At 40.9% G+C, this 15,821-nt stretch overlaps 2 protein-coding genes across 2 annotated transcripts in view; both read left to right on the top strand.

The window, feature by feature from the left end:
• kcng1 (potassium voltage-gated channel, subfamily G, member 1) overlaps nt 1–4,267 on the top strand; it is a 38,852-nt gene extending 34,585 nt beyond the window's left edge. Inside the window, exon 3 of the mRNA XM_036592503.1 lies at nt 2,538–4,267. Coding sequence (XP_036448396.1) covers nt 2,538–3,317 — 780 coding nt within the window. The 3' untranslated portion in view covers nt 3,318–4,267. The remainder of the gene's footprint in view (nt 1–2,537) is intronic.
• An 8,285-nt stretch (nt 4,268–12,552) lies between these two features.
• src (v-src avian sarcoma (Schmidt-Ruppin A-2) viral oncogene homolog) overlaps nt 12,553–15,821 on the top strand; it is a 65,142-nt gene continuing 61,873 nt past the window's right edge. The window contains exon 1 of the mRNA XM_036591038.1: nt 12,553–12,988. The gene's annotated coding sequence lies outside the window, so the exon portion shown is untranslated. The remainder of the gene's footprint in view (nt 12,989–15,821) is intronic.

Here is a 15,821-nt window from a genome sequence, read left to right as displayed (position 1 = left end):
TGCATAATTCCATATTTGTTATTGCAAAGATTTAATGTCTTCAACATTATTCTAAAATGTGGAATGTAGTACAAATAAGGAAAACCCTTCTATGAGAACTTTTGACTGGGACTACATGAACGCATTTATTATATGCGTACAGTATAAATTATGTTTAAAATGTGGGCGTAAAATGCACAACTCTGGGCTCCAGAAGAACATTTGACCCAGAGTTTTATATTTGCTTGCAGCCACTGAAACTTGCAGACCATTTATCCAATATTTTCAAACATGTCCTAGAATGTTCAATGCCTGTGTAATTTTGTGCTTGATCTTTCCACAGCTATTCTGACAAATGCATGTAATTTATGCATAACTCTGTCACTTCAGGACCACTTAAGCTATTTCCACCTTTGTGGGTGTTTGTTTCATAATACTGAGGGTTTTGTCTGTAGAGGAAATAAAAGGCAGTGCTGGAACATAGTGGCTTTGTCGAGGTAGGCTAGTCGCAATGCACTGCAGGACAGGGAGGCCAATGGATCAGCATGGTCTGTTTTGGCCTGAAGGCATGTAATAACAACACTCACCTTCGGAAACCTTGTTAGAATTTCAATATGCATTCTCATTGCAAACTTTTGCAAAGCAATAACAATCACATTTTCAGTCGCTGAAATAAATCAACACGTTTGTTAACGCTTTCTTGATAAGCAGGATTTTTGGTGGCAGTCTGCAACGTGCAATAGCATTTAATGAGAATGTAGATAAAAAGTGAGCATGGTGATGGACCCTGAGGGGAATACAGTTAGCACTGGTTCAGACAAATGGAGAGAGCACTTTGAAATTGAATTTGAAGTCAGTAAGAGGTAGATTGTGGGTTGCTGTATTCACATTTGGTAGCTCATGCTTCCCCCTACTGTTCTCTGGTTAGCACTGCAACTGAAGACATTCAAGGTCAAGGGTGTCAAACATATGGCCCAATTATGCTTTTTAGCCGGCCCATCAGATGAATTTAGTATTTGTGTTTATATTAAAATCATCTTGTTGACTGTAATTTATCACAAAATAATGATTGATACGATGTTCAACCGATCACTGCTTAGCAACTGCCTCTAAACATTACTTCTTCTGACAAGTCAATGAAAAACTCAGAGCTAACCTGCAGTGAGAATAGTGATGTAAGTAAACATATTCAAGCTTTAACAACTATATTCACTAACATTCGCCATTTACTACAGTGTCTAAGAATACATAACCTTTCAAAACAATGTCATTTTGCAAGCTAATTTAGTTTTGCTTAGTATGTGTAACTTCTTTTGCATTGTTTGAGTTTTGCTACAAGATCTTGTGTAAAAGATTATATATTTTTTGCATCTAATGTTTCACCAACTAGTTTCAGTTTGACCATCTAATCAGTTTTGTAAATTATATTTAATGTGATAAACACAATTATTTTGTGATGTGTAATGGGCCTACTAAACTTTTTTTTAAAATGTGTAATGATACCTGATCCAGCATTTCAGCTAAATATTTACTCCTAAGTTGTGTCAGGTGTGTTGGGTGACTGGACCCCAAGGATTGGAGTTGAGGACCCCTGCCAAAAAGCTCCACAGTGTGAGAGTGTTGATCTACAACAGTGGTCATCAGTTCTGACCTGGCCAGCACAGTTTGATGATTTCTATCATGTTACACACCAACTAAACATGGTAATTAACTGATGACTTGAATCAGGTATTGTTGAGCAAGTACAGTCGCTAATCTGCACTGAACTCCAGCAGGACTGGACTAGATGAACATATGCTTTTCTCTTTAGCTCGTTGAATTACAAGGATGTAAAGCCAAGATCAACAGTTTTACTTTGAGAAGGTTGAAGGAGAATGATTCTCTGATTCAAAATTTCAACATAATTTAGTCAACAAGATGTAAGCAGTGTGGTTTAATGTGAAATGGTTTATTACAGAGAAACTTACCAGCTTGGATCAAGGCAAATATCGACATTTTATTAACTGTACAAAATGACTAGTTAACCTACATGTAACCTACGAGTTTTATATGTAATGTTAATAATGGTAAAATAGTGGTGAATCTGAAAAAATGTTTTCTTTGGGTAATATTTTGCTGCATGTACTTCTCAACCTTGCATGTATTTAAAAAATGCTTCGGGCCACAACCTCTCAAAACTAATCCCTCTCGTAAAACAATGTCTCAGGAATGAGGCAACATATCCATAACCATTTCATGAATTAACTTTCTTAACTTTCTAATGTATGGTTTGTATCACCACCACTATGAACAATTCTGACTTGGTAAATTTCTCAAGAATGGTGCGTTTCACATCCAACTGGTCTGAATTACTTTGTTCAATGATTCTTAATGATTGAATTATACAGAAAGTTTGAAAAATTCCCCTTGAATGCATTCTAGTGTCTATGATACTGTGATTTATGAGGATCACTTAAAATGTTTGTGGTATGTTTGTGTATGCATTGAGAAACTGATGAGCATAGCCTATGGTAACTTGCTGTCTTAAAGTAATGTGCTAATCATCTTGTATGTCTTAGGGTAAGTGCTCTCAGATGTGCTACAACATCTTCATCGTGGAGACAGTGTGCGTGGCCTGGTTCTCCCTGGAGTTCACACTGCGCTTCATCCAGGACCGAAGCAAGCTGGCCTTCCTCCGTCGCCCACTCAACCTCATTGACGTCGTGGCCATTCTTCCCTACTACATCACGCTTGTGGTGGACAGCACCTCCGCAGGAGAGAAGCGTCTAGGCTCTGGTAGCACTTACCTGGACAAAGTGGGCCTCGTGCTGCGCGTCCTTCGTGCCCTGCGCATCCTCTATGTGATGCGGCTGGCCAGGCACTCGCTTGGCCTCCAGACTCTGGGCCTGACAGCTCGCAGGTGCACGCGCGAGTTTGGCCTTCTGCTGCTCTTCCTTTGTGTGGCCATTGCGCTCTTCTCACCACTCCTCTACCTTATTGAGAACGAGGTGGCTGCCACGCAGGAGTTCAGCAGCATCCCTGCCACTTACTGGTGGGCAGTCATCACCATGACCACTGTAGGTTATGGTGACATGGTTCCACGCAGCATTCCTGGCCAGGTGGTGGCGCTCAGCAGCATCCTCAGCGGTATCCTGCTCATGGCCTTCCCCGTCACGTCCATCTTCCACACATTTTCACGCTCATACGTTGAACTGAAGCAGGAGCAGCAGCGACTGCTCCAGCGGCGGACTCACTTCTTGCTGCGCAGCCGAATGGCGGGCCTGGGCAGCAACATGTCACTGGAGAGCGACGTCCTCTTCCCCAGCGCCTCGTCTGATCCGAGAGACACGGACGACTGAAATGGAAATTACATGGCTGAGGTTAGCTATGTCAGTCGGGAGACACTGTTTCCAGTCTAAATTGGGTCATCCCTTCTGAAGCTTGATGCATCACGACATTAGCTCAGGAGCTGGAGATCAGCTAAAGTCCCAACCAGCAGGGGGACACAAGAGCAGATAGTCTTTTTCCTATGAAAGCTAGCTAGCTGGTTATAAAACCCAGCTAGTTAGACAATTATTGCCGTTTGCTGCATTGGCTAAGTATTCTTGGGCAGGAACATGTCCCTGGAGAGCAACATCCTCCTCCTCAGTGCCACATCTGATCTGCGAAACCCTGATGCCTGAAATGAAAATACTGTGGGCAAGTTTAGAGACGTTGTTTACCAGTTTAAATTGGGTCATCCCTTTTGAGACTTGACTCATCAGGACATTATGAAAGTGTGCTCAGTCTTTTCAGTGCTCACTTCAGAAGGCCGTTCAGTGAAGCAGAACTCACTCACCATAATGCATGTTCTATACAATGGCACTTTGTGTCTCCTTTACTACCCTTTGTAATTCCAGTGGTACAAAAAGAAAGAGGGTCCCATCTTAAAGTATTGATAAAACTAAACATTTCTTAAGTGGTTACATCACAGAAGTTGTAATGAAATCCAAAATGTATGTATGTTTTCATTCAACAGCATATTTTTGAATGATGATGCATGAGTTGAAATGGAACACCTGATCTAGACTATATCTGAGCACAAGACACTTCACATTAAGCACATCTGACATGTAAAGGCCCAGAACATTGTAAGTCTTTTGTATTACGTTTCCAAAATGTCGTAATTCACAACATTTTGTACAATGACTTGAAGATATCTTGAATGTCTCTTGTGCCCGTAATTATGTGTTGCCACACTCTTTTAGAATTATTTCTTAAGTACACATTAAACATGCGGTGAATGGATAATAAATTTGTTTTGATTATCCTTGCTGTTTTCCATGTATTTTAGTTATTACAAGCAAAAACATGTTTTGTATGTCAGAAACAACAAACATTTTATTAGGAACACCTGCTCAGTCATGCAATTATCCAGTCAGCCAATCATGTGGCAGCAGCACAGTGAATAAAACCATGCAGCAAGTGCTTCAGTGTTTCAGTTAATGTTTACATCAAACATCAGAATGGCTGTGAGCTAAGTGACTTTGACCATGGCTTGGTTGTTGGTGCCATACGTCAAACTAGATAGATGAAGATTGGAAAAAAACATTGCCTTGTCTGATGAATGTCGATTTCTGTTGGTAGGGTCTGAGTTTGGCATAAACAGCAAGAATTCAGGAACCTAACCTTCCTTGTATCAACAGTTCAAGCTAGTAGTGGTGGGGTAATGGTATGGGTAATGCTTCACAGCACACATGGGCCATGTAATAACAAATGTAGCATCGTTTAAATGCCACCACCTGTCTGAGCATTGTTGCTGACCATGGGCATCTCTTTTTACCCACAATTAATTAATCTCCTAATGGCTATTTCCAGCGTAATAAAGCACCTTGTCATGTGTAGTACCCCTGAAGCGCACCTTTGCAATGTGGTAGAGCAGGAAATTTGCAGCATAAATGTGCAACTGACAAATCTGCAGCAATTACGCAATGCAGTCATGTCAACACAGACCACAATCTCCCAAGAAATGTTTCCAGCACCTTGTGGAATCTATAACATAAAGTATTCAGACTGAGAGCAGTTTTAGAATGATGTTCCGAATAAAGTGTCCATTGTGGCTAAAGTTTATAAAATCTCAAAATAGCTTAAGCAACATTTTATAGCTTCTGTGTTCCAAGATCACGGTCCAAGCAGTCGAATGCAAAAGTTTGGCTTCCCCCTGGTTCAAAATAATCTTTTACGAAAGCCCTGGAGGCTCTTATAATCACTTGTACAAAAAAACTAAGCAAAAAAAAATCTCCCTCACATTCCAACAACTGTATGAAATATATACATACACCGATCAGGCATTACATTATGACCACCTCCTTGTTTCTACGCTCATTGTCCATTTTATCAGCTCCACTTACCATATAGGTGCACTTTGTAGTTCTACAATTACAGTCTGTAGTCCATCTGTTTCTCTGCATACTTTGTTAGCCCCCTTTTACCCTGTTCTTAAGTGGTCAGGCCCCCAATGGACCCTCACAGAGCAGGTACTATTTGGATGGTGGATCATTCTCAGCACTGCAGTAACACTGATGTGGTGGTGGTGGTGTGTTAGTGTGTGTTGCACTGGTCTGAGTGGATCAGACACAGCAGTGCTGCTGGAGTTTTTAAATACCTCAGTGTCGCTGCTGGACTGAGAATAGTTCACCAACCAAAAATATCCAGGCAACAGCGTCCTGTGGCAGCATCCTGTGACCACTGATGAAGGACTAGAGGATGACCAACACTGTGCAGTGTGCAGATGAGCTATCGTCTCTGACTTTACATCTACAAGGTGGACTGACAAGGTAGGAGTGTAATAGAGTGGACAGTGAGTGGAAACAGTGTTTAAAAACTCCAGCAGCACTGCGGTGTCTGATCCACTCGTATTAGCACAACACACACTAACACACCACCACCACGTCAGTAGAAACAAGGATGTGGTCATAATGTCGGTGTCTATATTTGCTATATCACACTACAGCTTTGACTAACAGGGGGCGGCTGTTTTTTTTTCCTTAACCTTCAGGGACCAGGTAAAAAAAATACTTAGCATTAGTATGCTAACTGTTAGCTCCCCAGTATTTTTTTTAAAGTAAGACACTTTATGAGAAGGGTCAAACTTTACTTTGTAAGTCAAGTTAATTTCATTTAGCTTCTTTAAACAGCAGGGGGCAGCACAGTGATACATTTTGCTGTAGTACTGCTTTCATTGACCTCTAAGGCATTTTACGTTTGACAGAATCACAAAGAGGCTCCAGAAAAGTGGTGTTTTTCAATCCAGTCCCTAATCCCTATCTGCTGCATCTGTAGCAGGCAATCAATTACCACAGGCAGTAATTACAGTCCATCATTCTGTACTTAAAAAAAAGAACAGAAATCCTATTTGCTCAAAAAACACTTATAATACCTTATAATTACCATCGGCTTCTATTATAAAATGCATTTCAAGTCTATAAGTTTTCTAGTCTTTTGCCAATTACTAGTAATTGATTGTGTGCTACAGATGCAGCAGATAGAGAGCAGATTTTAAAATGCTGGGAAAAAATGCTGGAATATTTCTTTAACTTTTAATTTCTTTTATTTGAACTGGTGAAGTGCATATTCTACACTGCATTTGTAGTGGGTCTTTCCAGTTCTAGAGAACCAGACTGAGAAGACAAGACACTGGATCATCTTCATTTTTCTACTACACAAAAGGAATATTACAATGAAATGTCAAAGTCCTTTCATAACTACATAAGACGTCTTTAACAGACCTTTATCTCTACAAACAAATTTCTCTCTAAATTTCAAAGCAGGTGGTGAAGGATATCACTGAACTTCAGCTTATTCTTCTGAATCCCATGGATATACTTCTGTTTAGGCCAGAAGCAGAGTGATATTTCCCCCATCACATTCCTTGTTTTTCTTTCCACTCTCCTTCCCCGCTATATACACTCCAGGGAATTCATCCGCACTGTGTGCCTGGGAGATAAAGGCCTGAACAGCTGAAGTATCATATGAGTGGTGAATATCGACAGCTCCTGCTGTGTATGCAGGGCCAGACGCGGCGGCATGCAGACTAGAAAGATAATGAACATGATCTGGTCTGCTGGTCTGATGTGTGTAGACAGAATGAGCTGGAAAAGGCTGAGACTGGAGGTACATACTCACTCTAATGAATGAAAGCTCTGCCGTCAACCTGCTGACATTTCTATCCCATCATTCTTAGAATAATATAAAGGGACTCCATCATGGCTTTGGTATGCCTTGTAGCCAAGAGAAACCAGAAATATAAAGCGCTGCGCATAAAATGTACGTAAAAGGAATGACGTATCAGCAGAATGATTCATTTCGATAGAGATTAGAGACATTAATTTATTCATGAATAATAAAACGCATGTAAAATTAAACTCATTTAACATGAGGAGGCTATATTTAATGTTACCTTTGTCTTTGGATAGTCAGCATTACGTTAGAGTGCCCCAGTTACATCAATAGGTGGCCCAGTTACCTTAAATTTCTGCTGGAGTCATGGATGTTTCATCCAAAGCCACCGTTTAACAGACTGTCCTTGCTCACCAAAGAGAGGACAGACGGTGTCCTCCAGCAGCTGCTCTAGATCTGGTCCCTATCAGCAGGGGGAGTGAGAGCAAATAGTCTCTTTCCTATGAAGGCTACATTATGTCCAAAACTTTGCAGACACCTGTTCATCCTACATTTCTTCTGAAATCAATGGCATTAATAGGGAATTGGTTCCCATTTACTGTATTAACAGCCTCTATTCTTCTGAGAAGACTTTCCATTAGATGTTGGAACATTGCTGTGAGGATCTCTGTCACTCCAAAGAATGCAGCTCCACTGCTCCACAGCAGTTTTGTACCAAAGTCCTTTGGGAAAGTCTGTCCACTCAACAGGCATCCTGGCAAAGCACCCAGGCAGTTTTTAGAGTCATACAAAACCTGACTCCTGTCTCTTGGAATGAAGAGAGACTTGTAAACCTGAAACTGAAAGCCACATTAACATTTCAAAAATATATTAAAATATATGAGCATATATCTTTACATACTGGCTCTTTTTATTGAAGGGAGGGACTTTCCCAATAAACACACACCATTTTCCCATTTGTTTATCAATCAGTGAACTGTCTCCTCCTCCTTTGCAATAAGTGTTTCAACCCCTATAGCTGATGCTTGGTATTGGGCATGGTGACCAATACTTTTCTATGGAAATTATACAAGTTGCTTGTGCACAACTGAACACAGTAAGCAGTAGGTGCACCTTAAAGTAGCTGAATTCACTAGCCACGACACTACAGCAATCGATGCCATACTGTCATTAGGTTTGCTATTTCTGACTTTTTCATTTGCATGAAAAACAACAGGTATGATCAAGCTAGCTAAGCATTTTGTCAAATTTATGTCTCAGACTGCTCAGCATGTTCAAATCACATTCTTTTGAACAGTCTTCACCTTCAAAAGGGCAGTTTACAGTAGTCTGTTGCTCATTCTACCTTCCAACAACCTCTCACCTTAATTCTGGAGGCAATGGAGCAACTGTTCTCTATCCTATGAGAAGCAGCCAGGGCTTTGTTTGATCTGTGTTAGCCAAATACACATTGACCAGTTGTAGGAGAAACATACCGTCATCTGAGATAGGCAAACATCTGTGGCCCTGGTTCCTGATCCTGGTCCTGGATAACAAACTCTTCCTGACTTGGACCATGTGTAAGAACAGAAAAAACAATAAAATGTATAGGTCTGGATTAGTAACCACTGATCTGTGGAGACAAAGACCTTGACGTTACTGGAAGATAGTAAAGGTCAATGGACCAGTGATATTTCTTTTGTGCTTTTGTTACTAGCCATCAGTTAATGACCTAAACCACAGCTGACTGAAAAGCTGGCTCATTTGCACTGACCTGCCTGATAGAGTCCAGCTGTTCCAGCACCATCTGTCAGTAAGGGTCAGTATAGTACAACCCCATTTCCAAAGAAGTTGGGATGCCGTGCAGAATGTAAATAAAAAAAGAATGTAGTGATGTGCAAATAATAAAAAATATATGCCCATTTTGAATTTGATACCAACAAAACATTCCAAAAAAGTTGGGACGGGGCATGTTTACCACTGTGTTTCATCACTCACAATCCTCTGTAAGCATTTGGGAACTCAAGAGATACTGCTGTAGTTCTGGAAGTGAATTGTTTTCTTGTTCTTGTTTGATATAGGATTTCAGCTGCTCAACAGTTTGGGGCTCATTTGTTGTATTTTTCATTTCATAACCCTCCAAATGTTTTCAGTTGTGACAGGTCTGGACTGCAGGCAGGTCAGTTTAGCACCCAGACTCTTTTAATACGGAGCAATGCTGTTGTAATACATGCAGAATGTGGTTTGACGTTGTCTTGCTGAAATAAGCAAGGCCTTCCCTAAAAAAGACGTCATCTGGATGGCAGCATATGTTGCCTAAACATGTATATATCGTTCAGCATTAATGGAGCCTTCACAGATGTGCACGTCACCCATGCCATGTGCACTAATGCACCCCTATCCCATCATGAATACTGGCTTTCGAACTGTGCCCTGATAAGAAGCTGAGTGGCCTTTAGCCGGAGAACACAGTGTCCATGATTTCCAAAAAGAATTTCAAATGTTGATTCGTCAGACCACAGGACATTTTTCGATTTCCCCTCAGTCCATTTTAAATGAGCTTGGGCCCAGAGAAGGTGGCAGCATTTCCGGATCATGTACGTTTATGATTTCTTCTTTGCATTTTAGAGTTTTAACTTGCATTTGTGGATGCAGTGATGAACTGTTTTCACAGACAGTGGTTTTCAGAAGTGTTTCTGAGCCCATGCAGTGATTTCCACAACAGAATCATGTCTGTTTTTCATGCAGTGCCGCCTGAGGGCCCAAAGATCATGCCCAGCATATACTGTTTTTTGGCCTTATCCCTTGCATACAGAGATGTCTCCAGATTCTCTGAATCTTTTGATGATATTATGTACCATAGATAATGAAAAGCAAGAGTTATTTGCTATTTTACATTAAGAAACGTTATTCTTGAATTGTAGCACCATTTGATCATGTAGTCTTTCATAGAGTGGTAAACCCCTCCCCATCTTTACTTCTGAAAGACTCAGCCTCTCTGGGACACTCTTTTTATACCCAATCATGTTATTGACCTGTTGCAAATCAACTACTAGTGGTTTTTTTTTAGCATTAGACAACTTTACCAGATTTCAAATTTCTCAGTTTGAACATTTGACATGTTGTCTTTGTACTATTTTCAATCAAATATAGGGTTTAAATGATTTGCACATTGTTGCATTTAGTTTTCATTTATATTTTGCACAGCGTCCCAACTTTTTTGGAAATGGGGTTGTAGTTAAAAAAGGCTCAGCAAACAAGTGCACAAATCTGTGGTTACTTGCATAAAACATCTTAAGTGAAATTTGGCCTTAAGTTTCCCTTTACCTTAAGTGAGCTGCATAAAATCTCGTTAGTGAAATGTTTAATTGGAAATTGTCTAAATCTACGTTTCACCGCTCAGGTTTTTGACTGCAAGAAATTTGAACACCTGTATTACGCAAGTGGCCAATGGACTCAATGGACAATGACCATTTGTATATATCTCATACACAGACAGTATATGAAAGCCCATTTCTGCCACAAAAAAGCCATTTAGTAAGTCATAATAATGAGCAAATTCCCCATAATTATAACTTCATATCTCCTAATTATGACATAGCATCTCACAATTATGACTTGCTAACTCATAATAATAAGATATCTCATAATAATGAGATATCTCATTATTAAGACTCAGTATCTTATAATTAATTAAGATAATTATAATGTCTTATAATTGTGCCTATGATCTTATAATAACGCCCTGTGATGGACTGGCGATCTGTCCAGGGTGTTTCCTGCCCCACCCCCATCGACCCAGAAGGATAAGCGGTTTAGATAATGTGTGTGTGTGTGTGTGTGCGCGCGCGTGCGTGTGTGTGTGTGTGTGTTTTATAATAACGAGACCTCATAATATGGACAAAGTTCCCCATATTTCTGACTTAGTATCTCACAATTATGACTTACTATGCCAGAATTGTGACTTAGTATCTCTTAATAATAACTTACTATCTCATAATGAGATACTAAATCGTAAGTAAGAAGTAGGAAGTCACAATTATGATACAGTACATTATTGTCTGAAACGTAATAAACACTGCCTACTCAGTCGGTATTCTGAAGCAGGAAGGCACAGGATGTCGGTTAAGAGAACTGCAGTTGATAAAAACCTTCATTCGGAACGTCCTACAGCGTTATAATCGAACACGCATCTTTACGAGACCTGCAATGACTGATGGGTCAGCTTTCCTACAGCTTCCTCTGAAGTGATGGAAAGGTGGAAGAAAGAGACTGATTTATGCACAAATACAGTGTTTTTTTTTTACTTTGGTTATAAAAAGTTAAACATGCTGGCCTTCTTAAAATACTTTTTCCTAGGTAAAAGTTGCTAGCGTCTAACGCTAACAGCTAGCAGTAAGCTATCGTATTTTGCCAACGGCGTGACGTATCACTGCCTTCGAAGCGCGTATCAAACGCGTTCCGGTTGCAGATACCTTGATCACCATAAGGCACCGAGGCAGCTGCCTTCAGTTTCGGACACAGCCAAAGTCATTATTCTGACTTACTTCATATGCATGACTTCCCTGCTAAAAACGCACCATTAGAACCATAAGGATTAAAACCTTATGGTTTTGGCTAATGGCAATTACTATTAGAGACCACTAGTTTTCTGTACAACACCTTTAGATTCCATTAGGAAACCATCAGATGCGTCTGGAATCAGTCCCAGAACGAACACAAGTTAAACCACTAGAGTCCTTTACACTGGGATATCAACCCTTCAGGAAAACACAGAACACCATTACTGATTGGACACCACCAGGAACCAACAGAAACTTTTATTGGTTTCTATGATTTTTTTTTCTTCAGCAGTTAGTATCTCAAAATTATTACCTAGAATCTCAAAGATAGTCATTATTATGAGCTCTTAAGTATCATGAGATAGTAAGTCATAATTTTATGAGAAACTTGAGGCTTCCATGACTGAAACGGTAATGAAAAAAAAAAAAGTTTACTGAAAACGGCTTTAGAAAAGGCTATTAAATATGTGGCCTTGAATGAACCCCAGATGGCTCCCTTTTCGACTATAGTGCACCAGTTTCTGTGTAGTAACGTACTGCACTATCTGAGTAGTAGGGATGGGATTCAGCCACTAACATGTTAGAATTAAAGAAAAAATTAAAGAAACTAGCGACAGGATTAAACCTCGTCTGTTTCATTTCACTCAGCTTCCAGTACATTCAGCACCTTCCAGACCAGAACACAGTTACAGAAAGTAATCTCAAAAGTGGCACAGATTGAACATCCTATCGCTCCTCTCTGGTGGTGCTCGTGCGCCCCCTGCTGGGAGCTGTCAGGAGCACCCGCCGGTCGGCGAACACACCAATGGGCTCCGAGCCTTCTCTCTGTTCTGTTCATGTCAAGGCACCAAACACACCCTCCTCCCCTCTTCTCCTTCCTTTCAGTTTCCTCACAGCCAGTGTGGCTTTCATTCCCAGTCGCCTCAATGTTGTTTCTCAGCAACGGAGGCGAGGCGAGGCAGCTGCGCTCAGACCCCTCACTGTAACAGCAGGCGACGTTTATTCACACTGTGTGTTGTGGTCAGGCCGGCTAACCCTTCGTTACAGATATTTTAGTCGCATTCAGGGATGGTTCCTCCTGCTGCTGCTGCTGCTGCTGCGCGGATTCTCAGGCAATCCCCGTCATGACCTCACTAACTAACTAACCCGCCCCTCCGGAACGCTGAATGGATTTCTCTCTCACAGCCTCGCTAACCCTCCTGTGAGATCGCTGTTTAATAGCTGCTGTCGGTGTACATTTTTTGACAATGGGAATCTGAGTTCGGCTCGTTTTTTTTTCTCTCGGCTCGGCACTGAAACGACAAACCAGTTCTACAAAGGAGAAGCGCAGGGTGAGTACACTGAGCAGACGCTGCTGCCCTCGCTGTTTTGGGTCGTGGAAGTGCTGTTTTGGCTCTTTTGGTATTTTAGTGGTGGGGCGTCGAGATTGTTTGGCTTTTTTCAAAATAGCGGCTGAAATTTCTGACTGAAACGGCTGACTGTATTACTTTTTATTTCCTCACTGTCCTCCCGAAGGAGAACTAGGTTACTCTCGACTCAGTCACTCCTCGTGTTTCAGGCTTTCGTGAGAAAATCACAGCGTTCATGCTGATGCTAACGTCTGCACCAGAAGGCTGCGTGTCTGTCTGCTTCATATTTACATTAATATACAGAAGGGAACGGGTATAGTTTGGTTCACTCGTGTGGCTCCTCAGCCTTAACTGAGATAGTATTCTTACTGAGGAGTTGTGTGGCTCTTCACGCTTTCAGTAAGTCTGTCAGCCTCCTCCTCAGTCTCAGGCTCCTCGGTCAACTTCTCTGCATTGTTGGTGTGTCACATGCTCAGGATTACAGGTCTCCCACTCAGAATGACTCAAAACACTAAATATTGCTCTTGCACGAGGCGTTAGCCTGACTTCTTTGTTTTAAACATCCTTAAAAGCTAAACATAAGGGAATATGCATCTGTTTATGTCACCAACCAACACTTTAGGTTTTGCCTGAGACTTAAGGACAAGATATATTGGTTCAGAAAGGCTTTTTATGGCTACATAATCAGGCGTTTCGTACACTTTTGTATTTAATGAGCAGGAGCTGCTCTGAAGGGTTAAGGAAAACACCTTGAATGACTTCACTGGGCTTTTTTAGTACACCTTCATTACTGAGGGATTTTCCGCCATGCACAGCTTTATATCCACACTGAAACACCTTAGTTAGTCATTGGTTTGAGTGAACAGTTGGTTTGGTTTGTCTTGATTTGTTAAGCTGGTCATTTAATTAAATCATGATGTTTTTAGACTCGCCTGTACCGCAGCTGGAGAGTTTTTTAAGTGCTGGTGGATACAATTAATGCTAATTACAGCATTTAGAACACACTTTAATGTGTTACCTTTAAATGACGAGGTCAGCTGCATAACCGCTCTTTTCATTTTCTGTCATCTTTCTGAACCTGGGGAACTTTGCACGCAGCTGTGTACTGTCATAGATCAGATGTTTATCTTTGGTTATTATTATTCAGGATATTCTCCCTGTGTCTCCTTTTCACAGCTCTCTCTCTCTCTCTCTCTCTCTCTCTCTCTCTCTCTCTCTCTCTGTCTTTAAGAGACAGTTTTATTATTGGTCAGCCTAAAATGGCAATATACATTAGCTGGAAAAGCAAGGTGGCCGAAGTACAGACTGCGAGGCTTACAATAATGACTCTCTCTAGACTGATGAGATGAAGAAAGTGATTATAATTTTTATTGGAGAATGAAAGACCTGGACTCTTTTAAAGAAATATGGTGCTATGAGGAGGCAGTGTGCTCTGTAACTGATAATAAGCTTTGCACCAGAGTTCAGTTAATATACACCGTTGAACTAAAGGCTTGTATGTTGTATTTACTCATATCGCTGTCGTTGTCAGAAGCAAACCTTGTATCTCCATTTTTGACGTTTTTCAGTTCATGACATAATTTGAAAATACCTGTTACCTTTTATATTGTGTGTAAATTTCATGATGAATGGACTAAAAGAAATGACCCAAAATGCCTTGGGGGTGGGGGTGGGGGGGGGGCGGGTCTGGTTCCATTGACTTGCAATAAAGTAGATTTTTTCCTTGTCTTATACAGTTACCATTTTGGAGATGCGAGGTTTTCTTCCAACAAAGGTGATATATATATATATATATATATATATATATATATATATATATATATATATATATATATATATATATACACACGTTTTATTATTTAGTTTATTGGCTGAGATTACCCAGTGTGACTGCTGAGTGCTCCCACAGCACTACTTATTCAAAATAAAGGACCGTCAGAAAGTCTGTCTTACTCACAGTCTCTCTCCCCTCTCTCACATTCTCTCTTCCTCTACCACACTCTCTCTCTCTCTCTGTCTTTTTCTCTGTCTTACTCAGTCTCTCTCTTCACTCTCACGCTCTCTCCCTCTATCACAGTCTCTGTCGCTCAGTCTCTCTCCTCTCACACTCTCTCTCTCCCTCTTTCACAGTCTGTCTCACTCACAGTCTCTCTCTTCCCTCTCACACTCTCTCTCTATCACAGTCTCTTTCTCTCTCACACTCTCTCTTTCCCTCGATCACAGTCTCTCTTTGTCTTTCTCTCTCTCTGTCTCTCTCTCTCTCCCTCTCTCTCTCATGCACATGTACACTTGTGCGCATCATTGCCCCAGATGCTGTGTATTGTCTTGCATCTTTTGATCTCCCTCTAGGCTGGTTTGTTGAGTGTAGACATACGCACTGCTGCACTGTAGATACAGCAGAAAGAGGCGCTTTATTGTTGCTGGCCTGACTCCACTCCTCTTTGTCTGACTCTCTCTCTTTGCTTATTTGATGTGATTGGTGTCAGTCCTTGTCTTCATGTGCCCTTTGCTGGGTCATGCGAGTGGCTGAATGTCATCTTTAATCAAACATGACCTCTGGCCAGATTTTAACTGCATAAATTAGCTTGTGTGAGAGTGTGTGTGCTTGTGTGTGTGCTTGTATGAGTGTATATGCATGAGTGAGTGTCTGTGTGTGTGTGTGTGAGTGAGTGTATGTGTTCAGCTCTCTGTGGGAACAAAATATCCCCATCATGACACAAAAACATGACAATTTTGACCATGAAGGGACATTTTAACATATGATACTGTCTTCTGTGTGTAACCATAAATGCCAAAACATTTCATAACTGAGGGT

This window comes from Colossoma macropomum, unplaced genomic scaffold (assembly GCF_904425465.1).
Source record: "Colossoma macropomum unplaced genomic scaffold, Colossoma_macropomum, whole genome shotgun sequence".
Lineage (NCBI taxonomy): Eukaryota > Metazoa > Chordata > Actinopteri > Characiformes > Serrasalmidae > Colossoma > Colossoma macropomum.
This window is presented reverse-complemented; position numbering and strand designations above follow the sequence as displayed.